The sequence below is a fragment of the Rattus norvegicus genome, chromosome 3, assembly GCF_021556685.1.
Source record: "Rattus norvegicus strain SHRSP/BbbUtx chromosome 3, alternate assembly SHRSP_T2T, whole genome shotgun sequence".
NCBI classification, from domain to species: Eukaryota; Metazoa; Chordata; class Mammalia; order Rodentia; family Muridae; genus Rattus; species Rattus norvegicus.
The window spans coordinates 77,604,999-77,628,966 of record NC_141536.1 but is presented as its reverse complement, the minus strand read 5'-3'; the positions used below and the strand labels follow the sequence as shown (position 1 = coordinate 77,628,966).

The 23,968-nt window shown below is 43.0% G+C and overlaps 1 protein-coding gene across 50 annotated transcripts in view; it reads right to left on the bottom strand.

Annotated features, from left to right (window-relative positions):
- The window catches only part of Phf21a (PHD finger protein 21A), a 177,771-nt gene that overhangs the window by 23,756 nt on the left and 130,047 nt on the right, over window positions 1–23,968 (bottom strand). For 16 of the 50 annotated variants that reach the window (XR_015683168.1, XR_015683169.1, XM_087653236.1 and 13 more), the window contains 4 exon segments: window positions 20,474–20,725; window positions 11,654–11,905; window positions 10,439–10,528; window positions 8,645–8,938 (listed from right to left, as the gene is read on the bottom strand). Coding sequence is in view for 47 of the 50 variants with exons in the window: in XM_087653236.1 (XP_087509362.1) it covers window positions 8,645–8,938; window positions 10,439–10,528; window positions 11,654–11,905; window positions 20,474–20,725 (888 nt within the window). In the remaining 3 variants the exon portion in view is untranslated. 50 annotated transcript variants of the gene reach the window in all.

The window sequence follows — 23,968 nt, the reverse complement described above, 5'->3', positions numbered from 1 at the left end:
ATAAAATAAAAATTAAAAAAAAAGAAACTAGACATCTAATAATCCTACCTAAAAACGAGGTACAGATCTAAACTGAGAATTCTCAACAGGAGACTCTCAAATGGCCAAGAAACACTTACATGTTCAACATCCTTAACTGCCAGGGAAATGCAAATCAAATGACTCAGACTCCACCTCACACCTGTCAGAATGGCTAAGAGCAACAACCGAAGCCACAGCACATGCTGGCGAGGATGTGGATCACGGGGAACACTCCTCCATTGCTGGTGGGAGTGGAAACTTGTACAGCCACTCTGGAAATCAATATGGCGGTTCCTCAGAAAACTGGGAAGAGAGTTACCTCAAGATCCAGCACTGGTACCCTGGGCCCATCCCAAGGGATGTTCTGTCTAAAGGACATTGTTCGACTATGTTCATAGCAGCTTTATTTGTAATAGCCAGAAACTGGAAACAACGTAGATGTCCCTCAATGGAAGAATGGTAAAGAAAACATGGTACATTTACACAATGGAGGACTACTTAGCTATTAAAGAACATAACATCATGAAACTTGAAGGTAAACAGATGGAACTACAAAAAAAAAAAAAAAAAGAATCATCCTGAGTGAGGTAACCCAGATCCAGACAGACAGACCTGGTATGGACTCACGGAAAAGTGGGTATTAACTATAAAGTAAAGGACAATCGTGCTACGATCCACAGCACCAGAGAGGCTAAGTAACAAGGAGGATTCAAAGGGAATCCCCCGGGAAGGATCCCCCGGGGAGGGAAAATAAAACAGACTTTGAAGATGGACTGGGAGCAATGGGGGATGGAAACAGCAGAATCAGGCGGGTTATGCATAGGCAGAGAGTACTGGAAGAGGCAGCTGCAACTGGGGGCATTTTGGGGGAGGGGCAGAAACCCAGTTCACTGGGAACTCCCAGGAATCCACAAGGGTGACCTAGTGAGTACGCATAGTAATAGGGACACGGGGTCTGAACTGGGACACCAACCCAGTCACAAAAACTCTGACCTAACAATTTGTCCTGCCTAGAAGGTGTGCTGGGGTAAAGGTGGCACAGAACTTGTGGGAATGGCCGATTAATAACTGGTCCAACTTGAGGCCCAAATCCAGAGAGGAAATCCATGCCTAGGATAGAACCAAACATGACTAGCAAATAAAAACAAAACAAAACAAAACAAAACAAACAAACAAACAAACAAAAAGCATCAAAAAACCCAACAACAACAGAAAACCAAAACAGTCAATTATTCCTAACGATAAGTCCTGCTCTACCTGTAGCTGGAGCCTAGCATAACCGTTATCAGAGATGCTCCACACAGCAACTGCTGAAAACACATGCAGAGACCCACGGCCAAACATTAGTATCCTGGGGAATTCTAAATTCAGGGAATCCTACAGAAAAAGTGGGAGAGAACTGTAGGAACCAGAGGGATCAAGGACACAAAATAATGACCCACAGAATGAACTAACCATGGTTTATAAGAACATAATACAACCATCACTTCAAGCCTTTAAACTTAGCAGGGGTGGAGGTGGGGCATGGGATGTCTGAATTCAAGGCAAGCCTGGGATGTATAGTGAGACCCTGCCTAAAAATAACAAATGAACAAAACCCTCAAATATGTCCTTTAGGAGAAACACTCAATAGAAGTTATAAACTGCTAGAGCCAAGAAATAATATGAAATAACTAAAAAGCAGAGCAGCGGGCATTATTCCTAATCATATAGTCAGGAGAGAGGATCTTTAAAAAAATGCATCAGATAATTGCACAATTATGTAACACAAAAGAAATGGACAGGTCGCTACAAGTAAATTACCCAAACTGAGCCAACATGGCACACAAAGTCTAAACAGATATAACAGCAGACTGAAACAGGAATCAAAGCAAACGAAAGGGCTGCATGGATGGTTCACCTGAGCTTCACCCAATACGAAAGAGGAGCCCAGGAGCTGGTGAGAGCTCATGGGTGAGAGCACTGACACTCTCACAGAGGACCTGGGCTCAGCTCACAGCATCCACATTAGGGAGCTCACAAGCACCTTAACCCCAGTGTCAGGGGATCCACACCTCCCGGCCTCTATAGGTATGTGTACACACGTGCACATGCACATATATACATAATTTAAAAATTAAAAACCTTACACACACACACACACACACACACACACACACACACACACACACACACCCTATTGCAAGCTAATAAAACTCAGCAATGTAACAGGGTACAACAGTTCAATGAAGGACAGCAAGAACAAAGTGAAAGACAACTTATAGAAAAAGGAAAATAGTATTTAAAAATGATGTCTGCTAAGGTATCCAGACTAAGTAAGAACTACACTTCATCAAGAGAAAGAGTAACAACTCGACTTTAAAGTGGGACAAAGAGAGGTTGGAGAGATGGCTCAGTGGTTAAAAGCACTTGCTGCTTTTGCAGAGAAAGGACCCAGGCTCAGTTCCTAGCACCTGCATGGTGGCTCACCATTGTCCATAACTTCAGTCCTAACAGGTCTAATGCAATCTTCTGACCTCCATGGATACACAATGTACAGACACACACCTGAACAAAACATTCACGCACAAAATAAGTAAGCTTAAATTGTTTTTGAAGCAAAAAATAAAGAAATGGTCTAAATAGATATTTCTTTTTAAAATATATGCAAATGCAAGTAAACATAAAAAGAAAACAAATATCATTAATAATTATGGAAATGCAATCACCATATTTGCATACCTTATACCCCATATGACAGCTATAAACAAAATATTCTTAGACTAGCATGAATATTAAGCAGATGGAATGTACATATATTATTGTTGGAAATGAAAGTTGCTGAGTGTGACTCTCAGGAAGTGTGGTGTCACGTAACACAGCAACCACTCTCAGCTACACACCCAAAGGAACTGTAAACAAGGCACGTACAGGTGCTGTGCACAAATGCTCCCAGGGGCACAAATGTTACTCAATGTTGTCTCAGTGGCTGTAAGGTGGCCATAACTCAAATGTCCATCAACAGATAAATGGACAATTTGTAATATACCCAAAGATGATTATGTGTGTGTGTGAATCAGTAATCAAAAAGGAGCACCAGCAATATTTCGAAGTAAGTGAATCTTGAAAACATGCTAGCTCAAAGAAGTCAGACATAAAGGCTACTCATTAAATGGTTCCATTTATATGAAACAGCAGAGTCATCAATGCCACAGACACATCAGACTGGTGACTGCCAGAGACAGACAATGGAGTAGATGAAAAGTAGCTGCTTAATACACACTGGGTTTTATTTTAGGAAAATGAAAATATTTTGCAACTAGACAGACGGCAGTTGCACAACACTGTAAATGTATTAAATGCCACTAAACTGTTTACTTTTGAACAGCTAATTATTAGTGAAGTGAATTTCATTTCAGTTAAAAAATATTAAGAAACAAAGAACAATGATTCTAAAAGTTTGGCCTCTCTCTTAAAGAAAGTAAAGCTTTATTCAGAACTGAAGCTGCCCTGAAGATGTTACCTTTTGCTAACAGTTACCAGCATTTAACAACTAGGCAATCCTTCAGAGCCTCTGGAATCTGGACTTTGACGTTTCCATATGACCAACACTGGTGACTGCCAAGCAGCAGTGGCTTCCTCAGACGTGAGCCTTTCCCACTCTTTCCTGTCCATTATAGCCACACATGGATTATTTTAAGAGGAATGAGCAATGATGTTAGCATATCACTTACAGCCGTGCTCTACAGAAGATGGAAAGATAAGATCATTTGTCTGCCTAGCGCATCGCTCACTTATAGCTCCTGCTTTGTACACCCTTCTTCATGTGTCTGAAGGATCTCCTGCTCTTGTTTGGTTATGAAAGATAGAATCCTCAAACTTGGGGCTGGCTCAGTGGTTAAGAGCACTGACTGCTCTTCCAGAGGTCCTGAGTTCAATTCCCAGCACCCACATGGTAGCTCACAGTCATCTATAATAGTGTATCTGAAGACAGCTACAGTATACTCATATACATAAAATAAATAATTCTTTAAAAAAAAAGAATCCTCAAACTTTGGCATGTCCAGACCTAAGGTAATAATTTATATCCTACAGAGGACTCAACCAGCCACAACATCCCACAAGACAAAGACAAGTCCAGAACAACAGTCACCTGTCTTCAACTTCTATGGCTCAGAGAAACTACAATTGTCTGATGCTAGCAGAGGGTGGTTCATGGATTTGAGGAAAGAAACCACCTCTGTATCACAAAAGGACAACTGATGAAGGGTAACCTGACATAGCAGAATCTCAGGTAGAGGAAACAGCTTTCTGTTGGAAGAAGATGCCATTGAAGACTTCCATAGATCAAGAGAAGTCAGTGCATGGGTTCAAAGGTTTGGAGGACAGGCTGCCTCTCCTGTAAGGACTGACACAGCTGTGACTTTAGGTAAAGCCAGTGCTCATTCTCAAAATCCTAAGGCCCCTGAGAAGTGCACTAACTCTCCTCTGTCTGTGCTCTGCACATGAGGCACATCTGTCTGGGCTCTGTACTTGAGGCACATCTGTCTGTGCTCTGCACATGAGGCACATCTGTCTGTGCTCTGTACATGAGGCACATCTGTCTGTGCTCTGCACATGAAGCACATCTGTCTGTGCTCTGCACATGAAGCACATCTGTCTGTGCTCTGTACATGAGGTACATCTGTCTGTGTTCTGCACATGAGGCACATCTGTCTGGGCTCTGTACATGAGGCACATCTGTCTGTGCTCTGCACATGAAGCACATCTGCCTGTGCTCTGTACATGAGGCACATCTGCCTGTGCTCTGCACATGAGGCACATCTGCCTGTGCTCTGTACATGAGGCACATCTGTCTGTGCTCTGCACATGAAGCACATCTGTCTGTGCTCTGTATATGAGGCACATCTGTCTGTGTTCTGCACATGAGGCACATCTGTCTGTGCTCTGCACATGAGGCACATCTGTCTGTGCTCTGTACATGAAGCACATCTGTCTGTGCTCTATACATGAAGCACATCTGTCTGTGCTCTGCACATGAAGCACATCTGTCTGTGCTCTATACATGAAGCACACAGCTTGGACAGTTGCACATCTGTTTACAACTCAAGTTTATGAACACTATAAGTCCACTCTAAGTCTTACAGCTCAGATAGATCTCTTCTAAAACGTTAGTGTCATTGTCAGTGCACCTGGTCACCCAAGAGCTCTGATGGAACTGACAAAGATGTTGATGAAGTTTTCACACCTGTTAACACAATGTCCATCCCACAGCCCATGGGTCAAGGAATAATTGTGACTTTCAAATATTATTATTTAAGAAGTACATTTTAAATAGAGCAATAGTAGCCATAGACTGAAACCTTCTGGAAAGGATTCAATATTCTAGATGCCCAAATTCTATACATATATCAAGTCTCAAACATTAACAGAAAGTTGACCCTTGTCTTCACAGACAATTTTGAGGGGCTTAAAGCTAGAGCAGAAGCAACAGAGGAGGAGTCAGCAGTGGGGTGTGGCGTGTGCTGGCATGTGAACTCATCACAGGACTAGGCTCTAACAGAGGACAGACAGGCTGCTCCTGATGATGGGAAAAGTAAACATGTTTTGGAGATGGAATCTTCTCTAGAGAATATTGGAGATTCATTCTGGGTTTTGAAAGAAACCCTATCATGAAATCCCTCATGAAAGGAATGTGACTCAAAGCACATCTCTGCCACCTTAATAATCTACTGCCATCACCTCACTTAATAGCCACTAATCTGATCAGTCAACAGCCACCAACATTAGAGCAGGGCCCTCAACCTACTGCAATATTACTACTTGCTGAAAGATTTAAAACTAAGATGTGTACATTTATGGGCGCAGTGGCTTTTCTGAAGCCCAAGACTGCGGCACAGTGTACACATGACTCTAAATGTATTGGGGAGTTCGTGCACTTATCGTCTGTCTTGCTTTACTGTGGTGGTCTGTAACCAAAGCCCACAATGTCTTTATGGTGTTCCTGGGTCTTGAGCCTTCAAGCTCTGTATGCTCTGCTTTTCTCTTAGATCCACAGTGTAGTATAGCTTCAATAAAGGAGACATCTAAAGATCTTTTAGTGAGGGTGGATAAGAAGACTCCAGGGGCAGATGTGAGACCATTATAGGTTTTCAACTTTACTGCCTTCTTTCTATGTCTAAGGAAGAGAGAGGCCATGAATCAACATAATCGGCCATGCTTCCTTCCCTGAAGCAAAGCGTCAATGCCTGATCCAGACGCAGAGGCCGAGCTCTGTGGTTTAGGCTCTGACTTTTCCTTCTCATCTTCATATACCAATGCCGTGAGCCGCAGAGGAGCTGGCACCTGACTTTTCTTTTTGGTGCTGTAAGAGAAGCAGCCCAGGTCCTTGTACACGCCAGGCCAGCGCTCCATCCCTAGAGTTCTCTATGGAGTCTCGAGAATGCCGTATACACAGGCTGTCGTCCTGAGAGGAGGCCGCTACTTGTTTCCTTACGTTAGCTCACCTATGAGAAGGGCAGCAGGGGCTCTGAAGTCAGGAATTCTGAGAACAGAATCTATTCTAGACAGAGTTCCTGCTAGCTGTGCTAATCTGACTGGATTCCTTCTAGTAAAGAGAAAAGACAAGAAGGCTTTAAGCTTAGAACTTCTGTGGCCATAAAATCAAACCATAAGATGCCACTAACATGAAGTCTGGAGATATGAAAGATGCTCGAGACCAGAAAACACTATGCTAACACACATGGTTTGCTTTCTCTGTTTTAAAATCCTGTTAGCACGTAAACAGAAAACATCTATGCAATAGAAAATGGTAATACTAATTGACTACTGGTGGCAAAATTAATATAACAGAAAATGCATAGGTTGTAGGGAAAGCATCTTCTATGATTCATATTTCTGTGATGCTTACATTTTTAAAATCACATGTGTTGTCTGTAAAATGAGAAAAAGAGATGCAAAAAATAAGATAAAATGAAAACAGGTTATTTTGCTTCTTTTTTAAAATGTGAGCACACTGTCACTGTCTTCATGCAAAACAGAAGAGGGCATTGGATCCCATTGCAGATGGTTGTAAGCCACCATGTGGTTGCTGGGATTTGAATTCAGGACCTCTGGAAGGGCAGTCAATGCTCTTAACCACTGAGCCATCACTTCAGCCCCTTTTGTTTTTTTTTTTAAAGGCAGGGTTTCTTTGTGTAGTCTTGGCTGTCCTGGAACTAGCTTTGTAGACAGGCTGGCCTTGAATTCAAGAGTTCCACCGGTCTCCTGAGTGCTGGGATTAAACATATGTGCCACTACTGCCTGGCAAAAAGCTTTTGCTTTACTTAACACAATGTAAAAGAGAAGTGAGGCTGTGATGGAAAGTGGCATGGTTGGCCACCCACTGAGGCAGATGATTGAGACTCACCAGAGACTGTTTTCTCATGGACAAGAGACCACGTCTGAGCAGTTAGAAACAGACCAGGGCACTGACGTTTTGAGACAGGCACATGATTTAAAATAGTTGTAATAACTAACTACTGTAAAATATTTTGAGGGGCTGGGGATTTAGCTCAGTGGTAGAGCGCTTACCTAGGAAGCGCAAGGCCCTGGGTTCAGTCCCCAGCTCCGAAAAAAAGAACCAAAAAAAAAATATTTTGGAAAACGCATATAGTTAGGAGAAGAGAATCTTCTATTATTCTTACATTTCTGTGATATCTGTATCCTTAAGTCATATGCCGTATCTATATAATCATAAAAGGAAATTAAAAGAGCTTTTTCTTTATAAAGTCGAGTGAGGTTTAACGATGGGAAGGGGAACTGTGAAGCCCCATCAAGGAGCTCAGGGCTGCACACTATATAGGGCGGTCCAGGCTTGCAGCCCAGACTGGTCCAGGTGGCAGCCATCTTCCTGCCTGATCCTCCCAGTGTGGAATTATAGACTGTCCCAGCAGGCCAGTGGCTAGTTAAATCCACTTTCTTGGAAACTGCTTTTCTCTGAAGCCCCCGTCTCGTCACTGCTCTTTCTCTAGGCAGGGCAGTGATGGCTAGAGATCCTCCCTGAGGACATCTGCTGCTGAGCCTTCAGGGCTTCTCTGGAGATCACTGATTTTACTCTATTCTTACTAACTTTACTAACTTATAATAAAAATCTGACTTCAGAAAATATAAATGTAGCTTTAATGTTTGAACTAAAATGTCTGCTACATGTAGTCTAGAAAGTTAAAATCTGTTTGGTTCTATGTTATCTGTGATGAGCAATTAAGTCTCTGAAATGAAATCCCTTCTCTGCTTTGTTTACTGCTCCTGACTGACTCTCACAGTCGGATTCTCATTTGGACTCTTAGTGGGTGAAGCTAATGTGATGTTTTCTATTTCCAGTATGGGGTGCTTCCTCCCCGAGGCAGCCCCCTACTGCCTCTTCTGTGATTTCTGCATTAAAGCCAGCAGGGGGAGCACATTTACATGAGACTCTGAAGTCAGCTACCTTGGGAAACAATGCAGCTTCAGGAGACAGGGTCTTTTGAATGCAAGTTATCATATGATAAAGTGATAGGATGTGGATTTGGTGCTGAGGTGAAGCACCCTTGATAAAGAGTATTTAGAAAGCATCCAGCAGCCACTATTTCAAGGGTGAGGCTACCACCACAGCAGATGTCCATACCTGTTTCTCCAGGCTTGGTTTGCTAAGCTGTACAGTCTGAGGTCCAGCGAGTCTGGTCCCTGGAGTCGCTATGACAATGCTGGTGAGCTGGGCCATGGGGAACGTTTTGGCTATGGTTGCAGTCTGTCCATTGACAACACGGACAGGGTGGATGGAATTCTGGGATGTGGGGAGGGTTGTGGGTGTAAACTTGGTCAGCATGACAGGCCTCTGGATAAGCTGAGGAGCTGCAAGCATGGGAGGAGGCGCTGGAGCGATAGGAATGTTATTCTGGGCCACAGGCTTGGGTCGAACCTATGAGAGAGAGAGAGAGAGAGAGAGAGAGAGAGAGAGAGAGAGAGAGAGAGAGAGAGAGAGAACAATTCTGTATTACCAGAAGTATCAAGTCTTCCAGCGTTTCCAAGCAGACTGGTGCCAAGTGTGGCCCACAACAGTCTTCTAAGTCTGAATGTTTAGGTTAACTTAAAATGATCCTGTGGTGGCTGCTACTGATATAGTAGCAATAACTACATTAAACAGTTATCAACACCTATAGATATAGATTTCTAAAACAAAAAGCTTCATGAATTCTACCAACATACCATATTGATTTCACTGTTTGGAAAACATGAACTAAACCTTTGAGTCTTTACTGAAAACCGTCCATATAGCTGTTGTGAGAATGAAAATAGACTGTCCCTATAAAGAGCCCAGGACTATAGTAGGGTTCTCTAAAGATCAGTTCACACCATTTTGAATGTCCTGACTATTCTTCCAGACCAGAGTCCTAAGTACTTCCAGCCTGTGGTCTACCAGCAGAAAGAGGGAATCTCTAAAGCATTAAGACGCTCCTGTTAAGTACTTGTCTGCAAAGCTTCCACAGCCCGCTGCTGCTAGGACTAAGCACACAGCTCTGCACAATGTGAGGATCCACAGACTCCTCTCCAGCTCTAACCTGGGTGGCCTCATGGTCTCTGCACAGCCACAGCCAATCTCCTTGGCTCTTTGATGTGCCTGTGTGTCTCTACTCCAGACATGAGTGCCTACACTGTACTCTCAGCCTGGGACAGTTTAAAAATTCCTTCTTCAAAATGTATCAGACAGACTTTACTGGGGTTTTAGGTCTCACATTGAATGTAGACTCTTCAAGAAAATCATGAATGTACGTTCTCTATCAGTTCAGAAGGTCTGTGTCCCTTCTACTGTACAGTGCCCTTATGGACACTAATTCCCTATAGGCAACCATGCTGCTGCTGTGGCTGTGTTTCGAAAATCAGCATATCCAGGACACACTAGATTAGTACAATATTTGCTACCAATAGCACTTATAAAGATCAATCTGATGAGCGACAGGATCATCTTCTCTCATACTAGTACTGTATGACTGACTCCCCACAGAAAGACTCCTTTCTCTCTGTGTCTGAAAGCTACACCCTCAGAGAATAACTCTTGGTTTTTCTCTTGATGGACTGGAGTCAAGCAGGGTAAGTCTAGTTGCTGGGAGAACTGTTAGAGGTTAGGGGAGGCAGTACTTCTTGAGGCTGGGTAGAAAAGCCCAGTGCAGACCCCTACTCCAACTCCTGTAAGCCAGATTTCACAATGGCTTATCTGGCTGTTGAGCCTCCCTCTACTCTTTTTTAGCAAAGTTTCCCTTTGCTTCATTCATATGGCAATATTTTCTCCAACCAAGGTAGTGACACCATGATGCTTCCCCTGGTGTTATCTTGGCTGCTCTCTGTCAGGTACCTTCAGCATGGGCAAGCCCTGAGGATCTCACGGCCCTTCCCACTGCTGGAGTTCCCACTGCTCACTCACCTGTGGAAGAAAGTTTGGACGTGGAGTGAGTCTAGGAGGAGGGATAAACTGTGGTACTTTGATGGGCTGAGGAGGTGTTGCTTGAACCTGCTAAGAAACAGGGAAACAGAAATAAACCTGAGGGCAGTCACTATTCAGTATTAGAGGCAGGCACATGAAGGACACGGGCATCTGCCTTCCATACACCACCAGCTCTTTCCTGCAGTTCATTATGTGAACTGGTGCTGCTTTAGAAACTATTTCCTCTCCCACCCACACTCTGCCCCATAAAGTGACCAACTGCACTGTCTCCTCACATGCAGAACCAAAAACAGTCAGCAGTTGTGGACAGTTTGATACTCACGAACTCTTACATTTATACATTTTAAGAGTCGAAACTACATCTAAAGAAAAATCAAATTTACTGTCTGTCCAAATGAATTTTCCTTCCCCCAAAGATACAAGCTTTACTCAACAGATAGCAGCTTTCTTCCCTACAGAGAATTTTTTTTTCTGGCTTCTTGAGATATGGTTTCTGTGTAGCCTTGGCTGACTGGAACTCAGTCTGTAGATCAGGCTGGCCTCAAATTCAGAGATCTATCTGCCTCTGCTTCCTGAGTGCTGGATTAAAGGTGTGAGCCACCGCACCCAGTCTACAGAGAAATGGTGACTCTTCATGCCTGGTTGAGGGAATAGGACTGCATGTCTAAGGACTCCTGGATGAGTGATAAAAACCTTCACTTTGTTGCTACTTTTACTCATTATTGATCTTTATTCAGAAAGGCACCAAGAGTTCTGTCATTTGAAGAAGATAACTGAGTATCACAATTTGGACCTGGTTTTCATAAACGTCTAAAAACACCAGTGTCTAGACGGCTCGATCCGAGAAGTACCGCAGACATTCTTGTTCAAGTCCTTGGCCTTTGGCATATCAACTGCTGAGTTCTTGGGTGTTTTAAAGTATGCCCAACCAACTCTAAGAACTTCCTGGCTTCATTTGATTTAGAAGGATAATGAGCTGAAAGAATGTAGCAGAATACAGCACACAGTTTCAGCACTCAGATTTAGGTGCATGCATGCATATGTGTGTGTGTGCATGTGCCAGGGCTACAGGTGAGTTTGCTTTGCTAGGAAAGATAGGAGCTCAGACCCAGCAGGAACTCAAAATGGATACCCTCTACAATGTACAACCTGAACCCTCTCAGGTGAACACGTGAGTAGCAGCTGGTGGCTTACCAGAGTGACTGTGTTTTTTGCCACAATTTGGACAGCCTCTGCCCCAGGCCCAGTGACCTTACTAGACGTCTGGAGGTTGACTGGTGTGTTCTGCACATCAGTGCTGAGCACAGCCTTCTGGCTGTTGATGGCGGTCACCATAGCAATGGTAGGTCTCTGGCCCACAACAGAGGCAGGCATGGTCGCAGTTGCTGCTTTCAAGACGAGAGGTAGTGTCTTTGTGGTAATCATAGAAGCTGTAGTTACAGTCTTCTAGGAGACACGGAGAACAGATATTAGGAGACTGAAATGTGATCCCACTGAAACATACGCTGCTGAACTCTCAAAGGAAATAACACAACCAAGTTTGTCTATGAGCCTTTGCACACGTAGAGCATGCTTCTTACTATAGAGAGACAAGCTCTAATTTCTCAAGTTAGGGTCACTTGTAAACAGGGAAGTTCACTGTAGTGAGTGTACCCTCATGAAGACATATGGTTTTAGGCAATGAACAGTACACACCTACATGTGCGTAACAGGAGCCCACTTAACGCTTCTGGATTTTCTAACTGTATGAAGTCAGTTAATTCCTGTGTAAGTTGTATGTTGTCTCTATCCCCAATCACTATAACCTCACTGATCTGGCAATTTGCCTTATGACACAAAGGAAAGATGTCATCTTTCTGAAGCCCCCGGGAACAGAAGAGAAACCCGCAGGAGGACCAGTATGACTGCTGCCTCAGAGGCAGGAAGCCCAAGCTGCAGGTAATGATGCTGTTAACGACCAGAGGAAACACCAGTTCTCTATTCCAAAGGGAGGGCTGTGCTGCTGCCTACAGCCTTTCTTCTGGAGAACTGATGTGGAAATCATCAGAGTCGGAGAAATGAACAAGGTGGGGACAAACACCTGTCTTTACAAAGCCCTGGAACTTATAGGAGAGGCTTTGGTGAGGACCCAGCTGAGCTTGAAGGGTGTTTCTGTAGCTCTGATGCTGCATTTGCCTAACTTTTTACTAGAATGATTACAGATGTCTGTTACAGAAACCACCTCATTAATCCGTATACACATCTACCTGGCAGTCAAGATGCAGACCTTTCAGGAACACAGACATTCATCACCAACTTACTGCCTCTGATATTTATTCCACTTTTACGTCTCCTCCTAACATGTACTTTACACTTTGGCAGCCAACAGCTATGCCTGGCTTTTTATAAATTTTAATGAGGAAATTAAACATGGCCCTATGTGTATACTTAGCCCATCTTCTAAGCCACATGTGGCAGGACTAGCACACTGGGCAGTGGACAGAGCATGTCTAGCTCTGCACTCTCCCTAGTGTCCATCTCTCCTCCACACACCGGGAAACCCCTGAAGTTCCTCCTCCACACCATGTGAGCACCACGTATCCAGGTACTGAGTGTTCACAATTCTTTATCTTTTCTTCCTGCTATGTGTTTGCATGCACATACACTCATCTTTTAAAACCTCCTTATAACAACAACAACAACAACAACAACAAAATGTAAAACTGTGGACTCCTCCATCCCACTAGCAATCCTTATTAGTGTCTACAATTAAACACCCAAGGCACAGCACGGGCAGCTAATGCCTCCCACCACTGCCTTCTCACGTGTGAAGTGGCACCTGGGCAGCAGGTCAGGGCTGACAGCGAAATACCATTTCCTGGAAGGGCTAGGGTGTGCAGCGGCAAAGCCTATCGCACAGAGCCAGCTGTTGTATGAAGAGTTTAGACATAGTAAGCTATCTGCTTCATCTTTCAATTTAAAATGCTTGAATACAAAGAGCTTCTGAAGAAGTAAGGGAGCAAGACATGGCAGATGGCCTTTAATCCTAGTGTAACAAAGGCTCTAGACTGATGGTCTGGCCAGCAGAACCCAATTACACAGATCTGAGAACAGTTTATGTATTGATATTGCTTTAAATGAGGTCAATGGACTTTAGTTTGGAATACCTCTAGTTGAGGCAATCATTATCAATATTTTGATTAACTCTAAACTGATTATTCTAGCAAATACTAAATAAAAACACAAATATAAATTTATGTTTATATTTACCTAAATTATATACTACCATTAACTTAATGCTTTTATAACATTAAATCTGACAAGTTTCATCACATTGTGACTCAGGATTTTATTCTCCTTTATATGAACTTAACTGTGGTTGATTTTACTGCATATACTCTAGCATCTACATAATACATAGGCCAAAGACCTAGTCCGAATGTCTCAGTGAAAACTTCCTAAAGAGTGTATTCATGGATTAGTTCAGATTCTCATTTCTTATCTAATCTTATCACTCTGTTCCAAACATCAGGGAACATGAAGCAAACTCTTGATGTGTTAGGGTTTAAACAAGAAGGGAACTTTGACATCCAAGGATACTGAAAATGTCTCACCCGTCCACAGGAAAAAGAGCAGATGCAGAGAGGCTGGGTGTCCAGAATGAAAGACAATGCTACTCAAGTCTGATGATCTTCAAATGAAGGTAGCAGGTACTATGGTTCCATAAACTTCTATAATTATAACAAAACTTGACTTCTATGGGCTAGAAATCCATGCAGACATATATGCAATAGTACTAATCCTTTTGTTTCACTTTAATAAATTAAAAATTATTTATTTTATGTGTATGAGTACTTTGCCTATATGTTTGCATGTGCACCACATGTGTGCCTGAGTGCTTGTGGAGGCCAGAAGAGGAAATGGAGTTACCATCAAACCCAGGTCCTTGGCTAGAGCAATGGTACTCTTAACTATTGAGCCATCTTTCTGGCTCCTAAAAATGTTTTTTTTGGGGGGTGGGGTGGGGGGGATGGACAAAGTTTCACTTGGTAGCTCAATCTGACCTCAAACTCGGTGATCAACCTCAGACTCTTTAAACACTGGAATCATGTGTAACCCACAAAGTCTGGCTAAATACCTGTGTATTTTTTGCTAGGTTAATACTGTTAACTTGTAAGATAAAAGGCGATTTAATTTACAAAGAGCTGATCTAATGCACAAACCAGAATTCCAAGGGATATTTCTATGGTATCTAATTAACCTCTACGTCTGTTTTAGGGTCTGCTTAATTTTGAATAGGAAGTCACTGTTGTATACTCAAACACAAACAGAACTCACCCTCCCGTTTGTTTACAAGGTTATTTTTGTATTGAGTTTTTAATAAGTACACACCTTCCACTGCCTGCAGCTCTCTAACTAGGGGTGTGGCCTTGGCAGCATGATGCTGTCATTACTCAGGCAACCACGCTGTGGAGATTTCATGGGTACAACTTCCCTGCTGTGTCTAGAAGACACTGCCTCCCAGCAAGGGTCCCTTAGTTTATAAAACTTCCTCACCCAGCATCTTCTTCCTGCCCACTCTAATCACAGAGGTCATTCCCTTCAGAAGTTACATATCCAATCGCTATCGTATGATCACCAAACACCCATGTTTTATCAGGCATTAGCAGTAGCTCCCTTTTGCCTTTCCTGGCTTTGTATCTCTCCCATCACAGTCCATACTCCCTATGAGCCTCCTTGCTACTTCAAAGGTGTCATTGCCTGAACGGAAACGCCTAGTTTCCAGTTGGTGAAATGTTTAGGACAGGTTAGGGGTGTGGCCCTGGTGGAGGAGGCGTGTCACTGGGAATGGGATAGGTTTCAAACGCCCACAACAGGTCCAATCTCACTCTATTTCTGCCTCCTGAGTGGGAATCAGGATGTGAATTCTCGTACCATGCCTGCTGTCCACAGCCACACCTCCACGATAATGATCAGGAACTAACCTCTGAAACTATAAGCAAGTCTCCAGTGAAATGCTTTTTCTATATGCTGTCTTGGTCAAGTTATAAAACAATCAGTAAGACAAAAGGCACGCTTTCATTATATGTTTTCTGTTTACTTTTGTTGTTTTGAGACAGACCTACTATGGAGCTCAGGCGGCCTTGAATTCTTAATCCTTCTGCCTTATCTCCTGCGTGCTCATATTATGACACTATACCTGCCTTTGCATTTACACTTTTCTAAGAGAAAGATTTTATTCTATTATTTTTAAATTTTAATTTTTAAATTATGTGTGTGAGTCAGGGTTTGTATATGTAAGTGCAGTACCTGGGGAGACCAGAAGAGGGCATCAATCCCCTGGAACTGGAGCTATAGATAGTTGTGAGCCACCTAACATAGGTGTGAGAAACTGATTTTGGGTCCTCTGCAAGGAAAGTATAGGCTCTTAATCTCTTAGCAGCAAAGCAGTCTCTCCAGCTCCCCCCTTAAAACATTTTAAAAGAGTCTTTCATTTTTATTTTTTTTTAGTTTGTTTTGTGTGTGTGTGTGTGTGTGTGCGTGCGTGCGCGGGGGGGGGGCAGACAGACAGACAAACAGAGACAGAGGGTGTGTAGATTTGAGTGTTAGCTGTCTGTGGTGGTTGTGAGTTATTGGATGTGGGCGCTAGGAACTGAACTCGGGTCCTTTGCAAGAACAATGCAAACTTTAACCACTGAGCACCTGCTATAGGCCCCAGGTCTTGTAAAGTTTCTACTTTAATTGTCTTATTGTCTACGTCTACAATGCTCTCTGCTCATCACAAAGATCCCATTCATTGGTCAAGATCCTAAAAATACTTGTGATTCCTCTAATGAAAATTACTCTGTTCTCTGGTATTTTCATACTTCTTCACTGGTAATTTGATTATATCCTTGCTAACAAGTTTGTATTTTTCTTTCAAATTTCTGAAATTCTTGAAAAAACAAACTATCTTTTTGTGAGTCAGTCTAGCCTCTGCATTGGGTAGCTCAGGGCCTACACAGTGTGTACTCAATAAATAATTACAAAATGATGATTATAGTATGCCAGATCCTTGGCAGGGGCTGTTCTCTTTGTATACCACCCAGCACACAGAGAGCAGTCAATAAACACTGAGTGGAGCTTATCGCAAAGACAAACAACAGAAACCTAGAGGGCCTTTGAGTTTTAGCATTAAGCCTTTGCATTAAACAAAACAAAAGAATATAAAATCGAGGTTACCTAAATCAATTAAATATGTCAGGTGTGCTACCAGATGGAGCGAGGCAATGAAACCCTGTTCTGGAGCAGTGCTGGGCCTGCTGTTTACCACCCCAATGAAGAGCTCAGACGAGCAGAGGCTGCCAACTAGGCATTTGTTTATAAGTCCTTCTTAACATTTGTGTGACACAGAATGTTACTGGAATAGAAAATTCCATGTATCACCAAACAGTAGTCCTACCCTGCTCTTTCCTCGTAGGAAGACTCTAATCCACCTCTGCCTAGAGCCCGAGGAAAAGCAACCTCAGCAGCAGCAGCACTCTGTGAGAAGTCACGGGCGCTCAGGGGCCTTGAAGAGCAGCCTCAACAGCTCACAGCTGGCCGTAGCTCCACAGACTCAGGGGAGCCAGGGTCCTATCCTGGACTCTGCAGGCACTGCATCCATGTGGAGTGCACACATACATCAGGCAAACAACTCCACAGGCAGAGGTAGGCAGACCTCTGATTTGAGACTAGCCTGGCTCTATAGGGTCCTGGACAGCCAGAGGTACACAGTGAGACCCTGCTGGGGGAAAGCAAGTGTTCTTTACGTATAGTATTGGGGTGATTAATGGGAAAGTATGTTTGGTGCTCTTGTTCCCTGACTTAAGACAGGGATTTAAACAACATATTTTAGATTTATTTACTTACTTTACTATATTATGTGTATGAGTGTTTGTCTGAACACGTGTATATATACCACATATGTGCCTGGTGCCCTTGGAGGTCAGGGGAGGGTGTTGGGTGCCCCGGGACTGGAGTTGCCGACAGGTACAAGAAGCCATGTGGATGCTGGGAATCAAATCCCGATCCTCTGCAAAAACAACAGGTGTTCAGAACTGCTGAATCAACTCACCAGCCTGGGACTTCTTTCTCTTCCTAGGTATATACTGTACTGGCATTGTCTTTCTTGGTAATGTTTGACACTACAGAAAAGTAGCTGAATGGGCAGATTTTTCATTCAGAACTTCTGGGTTCAATTTTGTTCTCTATGACAAACTACCTATGATGTATGTCTTTAGTATTTTTTAAAACTGATTCAGTTCTTGGCTTAATAATTTTTGTACATGAACTAGTCCGAGGTCTACAAATAATGAGTAGATAAGTAAACTCCATTTTCCTTTACATACACAGTGAAGGCTCAGTGTGGGTGGGTTTCAGAAGACCTAATCTGCTGTGCACCAGTCTCATTCATTCCCTGCGTGCGTGCATGCGTGCGTGGTGGGGATGGACCATAGGATCTTACACATCCTGGACTCTATTACTGAGCTAGAGACTCAATACATTAGACTCTCTGGTTGTTGTTTTGTTTTGTTTTGTTTTGTTTTGTTTTGTTTTGTTTTGTTTTGTTTTGTGAGACAGGGTTTCTCTGTAACAGCCCTGGCTGTCCTTGAACTCACAGATATCTGTCTGCTTCTGCCCCTGAGTGGTGAGACCATGTGTTGCCACCATGCTTGTCTAGACACTTTTTTAAAAAGTTACTTATTTTATGTGTCTAAGTGTTTTGCAGGCATATCTGTGCACTATCTGCACATCTGGTGTCTACAGAGGCCAGAAGAAGACTCAGATCTACTGTCAACTGGAGTTATGGATGGCTGTGAATCACCATTTGGATACCGAGAGTTGAACTGAGGTCTTCTGTAAGAGCAGTAGGAACTCTTTTATTTTGATTTATTTTCTTATTTGGGGATGTGTGTGTGCAGGTATGCAAATGTGTGGAGGTCAAAGGTCAACCTCAGGTGACATTCTTCAGTTAGTCACTTTGTTTTGTATTTTATTTTATTTTTTTCTGGTTTTGTGTTTTTATTGGGGTTTATTATGGGCAGGAGGAACTGCCACCATAAAGCATGCCCCTCCCACCAAGCAGGTCCTTCTAATCCTCCTCCCGGGCCTTCTGCGACTTTTTCTTTTTCTTTGTGCTGCTCTTTGTGCAGCTAGCAGCAGCCTCAGGCTCCTCAGAGAATTCCCTTTTCTTCTGAGGGGTGATGGGGCTCGCTGCCTCCTCCAGTTCACTGGCCACTTCCTCTCCAGGTAAGGACTTCTTTTTCTTAGGAACACTTATGCTGCTAGTATTGTTTTGTATTTTAAATAGAGTTTTTTGTTTATTTGAAACAGGGTTTCTCTATGTAACAGCCCTGACTGTCCTGGAATCTCCTCTGTAGACCAAGCTGGCTTACAATTCTCAGAGATCTGCCTACCTCTGTCTCCCCACTGCTGGGATTAGAGGCATGTGCCACCACACCTGTCCAAATGGAGGTTTTATTTATTCATTATATTTATCTATTATTCATGTGTACACATGCATGCTTGAGTGCATATGTGTGCACACTATCCATACAGATGCCTAGAGCTCCTGGAGGAGGAGTTACAAACTGTTGCATACCTCTTGATGTGGGTGCTGGAGACTGAACACAGGTCTTCTGCAAGAGCACCGAATGCTGTTAACCTCTGAGCCATCTCTCCAGCCCTCACTGGTTTTTTGAGACAGAATCTCTCACTGGAATCCCAAACTTACTGATTCAAGCTAAGCTGGTTGGCCCACAAGTTCCAGGAGAAGCCCCAGGGTTTCTTTTTTTTTTTTTTCTTTTTTTCAGAGCTGGGGACCGAACCCAGGGCCTTGTGCTCTACCACTGAGCTAAATCCCCAACCCCAGCCCCAGGGTTTCTCCTGCCTCTACTCCCCTAGCACTGAGATTAAAAGATACATAACACACACACACACACACACACACACACACACACACACACACACACAGAACCTGTGCACCGGTTTTTTATGTAGATGTTGGGTATAGAATTCAGGTCATCAGGCTTACACAGCAAGCCCTTGTCCAACTGAGCCACCTCCCCAGGTCCATCAGTTACTTTTAGAATAGTATATTCATAATATATAGGTCAAACTTGAATAATTTTCTTAATCAAATGTCAATTCCAAATATGCCCTTTCAGTATATCTTGACTCTCTCCTCACATTCTATGGTAGATTAAATGCCCTTTTCAGTAAAACATTTCCACGGATACATCAAGCTAGGATACGACACACCCGCTCAGCTCTAAGGCTCACCTGCAGCCTCATTTCAGATCTCTACCAGTTTATCAGAACCAACAGACATTCTCAAGAAGTGGCCTTGAACATTTTGTCTATGGATAATAAAAACATGGCACCGTTTCGAATGCTTCTTTCTACACGGTTCCCAAAGCACAGATACTGGAACAGCTCCATGCCTAATAGCTAAGAACTGCAGAACAATTACAGGAGGGATCACGTCATTTTGGAACATAGATAAATAAATACCCCAGAAATCTCCAAATGGAAATCACCCTCACTCCCTCTCTGAGATAGGATCTCATGAAGCCTAAGGAGGCCTCAAAATTAAACTTGCTATGTTGTCTGTCAAGGGTCACTAATTTAATTGACTTGTTGACACCGACACCACCACCACCACTACCCCTTCCGCCTCAGAGTGCTGGCATCACAGGTGTAGACCACCACACTTGGCTTTATGCAGTACTGAGGATCAAACCCACGGCTTCATGAGTGCTAGTTGAGCCCTGTATCAACTGAGCTGCATTCCCAACCTAATCATTTGACTTCTGCCCCTTAGAAGGCTCTTTCCTTCTGCAGGTGAATTTATCTGATCCTTACATCAATGATAGTAAATACCCCAAAAAACACACAGAAAACGTGTTTAGCATTAGTTAAGCTTAGGATAGCTGAAATATAAACCAGTTCTATGTGACCGATAACTAACCAATACCCAACACTCAGCCTTGGCTGCTCCACCCACACGGTTACCTGTGATGCAGTCAGACTAGGCGGTGCTGCTGACTGCTGGGCGTGCTGTTGCTGCTGCTGCTGCTGCTGCTGCTGCTGCTGCTGCTGCTGCTGTTGCTGCTGTTGCTGTTGCTGCTGCTGCAGTGGCTGTAGTGGCTGCTGCTGTGCTGTTTGTAGTTTGTTTTCAGACTGTGACAATGGCTGTATCTGGAACTTGTCCGGCTGCTCTTGCTTGACTATCAGGTTCTTCCGCAGCTGTTCAACTACTCTTTTCTACCAAATGAAGACAAAAGAAAACCTATCAGAACGTTGTTTGTTCTCTAATGTCTTTCCACTACTAGCTTCATCTAACACCATACCTAAAATTTACAGATTCTAACATGAGGAACCCAAGAACCTTATAAAATTTCCATTAACATGAAACCAGTGTTGTAAAGATATTTTATGAAGGAAACTGAGGCACACAGATTTAAAAAGTGAAGCAGAGCCCATGTTTTCACCCTGCCTCCTCCCCCTTCCTCCCTTTCCGTTCCTTTCCCACCTACACCTCTTGAGGTAGCTTCATTATGCAATCCAGTGGGCCTTGAACTCAGTGCCCTGCTTCAGCCTCCCAAGTGCTAGGACTATAGGGCGGAACCTCTGCAGCCAGTTCAGATTTCGTGGCCATTATCAGGGTAGCCTGTGAGCCGGAGAGCAGAGCAGAGCAGCACAGCTTCCCCACTCTATCAACTGAGCTGCATTCCCAACTGAACCAAGCACTAGCGCCATGGTTCTAACTCAACCTAGGTTATATGCTGTTGGGTGGGTATTTTTAACCTACCTGTTCCTTAGTGTCCTGGTAAGTACAAGTGAGATAAAAGTCCATCTTATGAGCAGCAAGTGAGTTCATCTCTATGGAATGCACTGAACTGTAATTGGCACAGCACTGGCCATTATTAAGTTTTTTCATCTGACGTTTTAACTATTCAAGCAAGCATCATGTATCTCTCCCAGTTTGACACATTAAGTAGGGTTTAGGACATAGCTCTTGTATAACGTATGCAAGGCCCTAGGTTCAATCCATAGGAACACTCTCTTTCTCTCTCTCAGCCTTATTTTTAAATAAAGCTGCTATATGCTACATAAACAGAAAGTACTCTGTTACTGAAATGTATAACTGCTGAGTAGGACTTCTTCACTGGGACAGACGTAAGAAATGCAGGTGACATATGCATAGCATCGAATGGTTCTGTGTAGGCAGAGTAGAAGTCTAACTACATGGGATGGAAATTTAAAGTCAAACTGGGCTTGGTGAATCCTAGCACCTAGGACGATCTCTGTGAGTCCCTGGCCAGCCTGAACTATGTAGTGAGTTCTAGGACAGCTACAGCTATATAGTGAAATCTTGTTTAAAAAATTTTTTAAATAAAAAAAAAAAGAGAGAATTTAAAATCAAGGTCTTATAAACATCCAAAGTTATACTTAAACTAAAAAAATGTGGTTTTGGATATTTTCATTATTATAATATTCTATCCCTTCTGCCTGCCTCTTGCCTGCCTTTCCTTTCTCTTTTGTGTACAGCACAGGTGCTTAATTTGTGGGCTGCAAACCCTTTGGGGTCAAAAGACCCTTTCACAGGAGTTTAAGACCATCAAAAACCATAGATGTTCATATTATGATTCATAACAGTAGTAAGATTACTGTTACGAAGTAGCAATGCAATAATTTTATGGTTGGGGGTCACCACAACCTGATGAGCTAGCTCTATTAAAGGGGTGCAGGGTTAGGATGGCTGGGAAGCACTAGTGCTGGAGGTGACCTCATGTGTGCCAGGCAAGTACACTGCCATAAGCTATAGCACCAGACGCTACAAACAATACAATTCATAAAGAATACATTTCATCACAGGGAAGTGCTATGAATGCAGGGTTTGTTGCATCTTCACTCTGCAGAGAGCACTATGCTGTAAACCAATGTCCTCATTCCCTGCACAGAGTGTGCAAAGTAACAGGACTGAAGACTAGTCACTGGCTCAGAGGGGCTGCACAGTGAGCTCGTCAGCTGCAGTTTGCCATGACTGGAGATAAGGAGGCTTAGTGCTAGTTGAGATTAGTATACTTTGATTAATTAACTTTTTGAGATAAGTTCTTATATATCCCACGTTAGTCTCAAACTCACTGTGTGATAGTACAGGATGACCTGAACTGATTGATCAACTTTGGAGTTCTGAGACTATAGATATCACCACCACACCTAGTTTATACATGCTGGGAGTCAAACAGGGGGGTATCACGTTTGTTGGTCAAGCACTCTACCAATGCAAACACACCCCTTGTCCCCAAAATGAAGCTTCAGCAAAGGGTTGAGTGAATCCAGAACAGCCAGGTTAATTTGCAAATTACTCATGTGGCTCTAGTCAACTTTGTCACCCATGGAACCCAACTTTGCCACCCACTCTAAAGAACCCAAACCCGCAGGCTACCTCACTTAGGATGGTGGAATAGTAAAATATCCACAAAATGGATTTGAAGCATTTAAGTCAATACTAAGTACATTCTAAAAGTTTAAAAATATTGTTATTGATTCTTTTCAGACATTGAAAATACCTCATAAAGGACATTTTTGGGGGAGGGGACTGACTGTACATTATGCCCCATACTAGCAATGCCTTTTAGGTGAAAAATATCTTTAATGCATTCCAATTTTTTTTGCAGAATCATATGCAGAATAAAAAATTAATAAACTATCAAATGGTTATAAAATTAACATTTAAGTCTTCAAAACTGTATTTCCCAAGTATAGATGGCGTTGGAATAGAAGTGTTAGAGTTCATGGGACAGGGTGCTGCAGGTAACTGTTAGCGTTGCACAGAGATGTTAGTTAACACTGAATGCCTGTCTGAACACGTAGACATTTAAGAATTAATTCATTAGAACTGCTTTCAGTCTTCCTCACCGCCAGATATATATCCACTGCTCAAATAAAACCAGTGTATTACACTTTTTGTGAACAGAGAAAAAAACCTGGAAAAAATTCTATTTGTTGGTGTCAGAATTTCTCAAATGGGCTAAGGGAGTGTCTCAGTGATGGGGGGGGGGATTTTCCGCTGTTAAACTGAACTTTAACTATTGCATTTATGGTTAACGCCATATTCGTTAACACCAAGGATGTGGCAAATAGACATGGCAGCCTGTCCTCAGGATGTGTTGGATAATTATTGTCTATGTGGCCATGCATGGTGGTGGCACAGCATGTCATCCAGGCAGCAGTCTCCCAAGAGAGACAGATTCCAAGACCTTATACAAAACCAAAACCAAACCAAACTAAACCAACCAACCAAACCAACAAAAAACAGAGAAGAAAAACTTGCCAGAGGAAAAGAGAAGGGTGGGATGGGGAGACAGTCTGAAGGAAACGTCGCAGGAAAACTAGATAATTACTACACCAGGTACAAAAGAACAGGTTGTCTTTATCCTCTCCAGCCATTTTTAGGAACTACAGTGTGTTCTCGTGATTACTGCCTCCTGAAGTGAACGA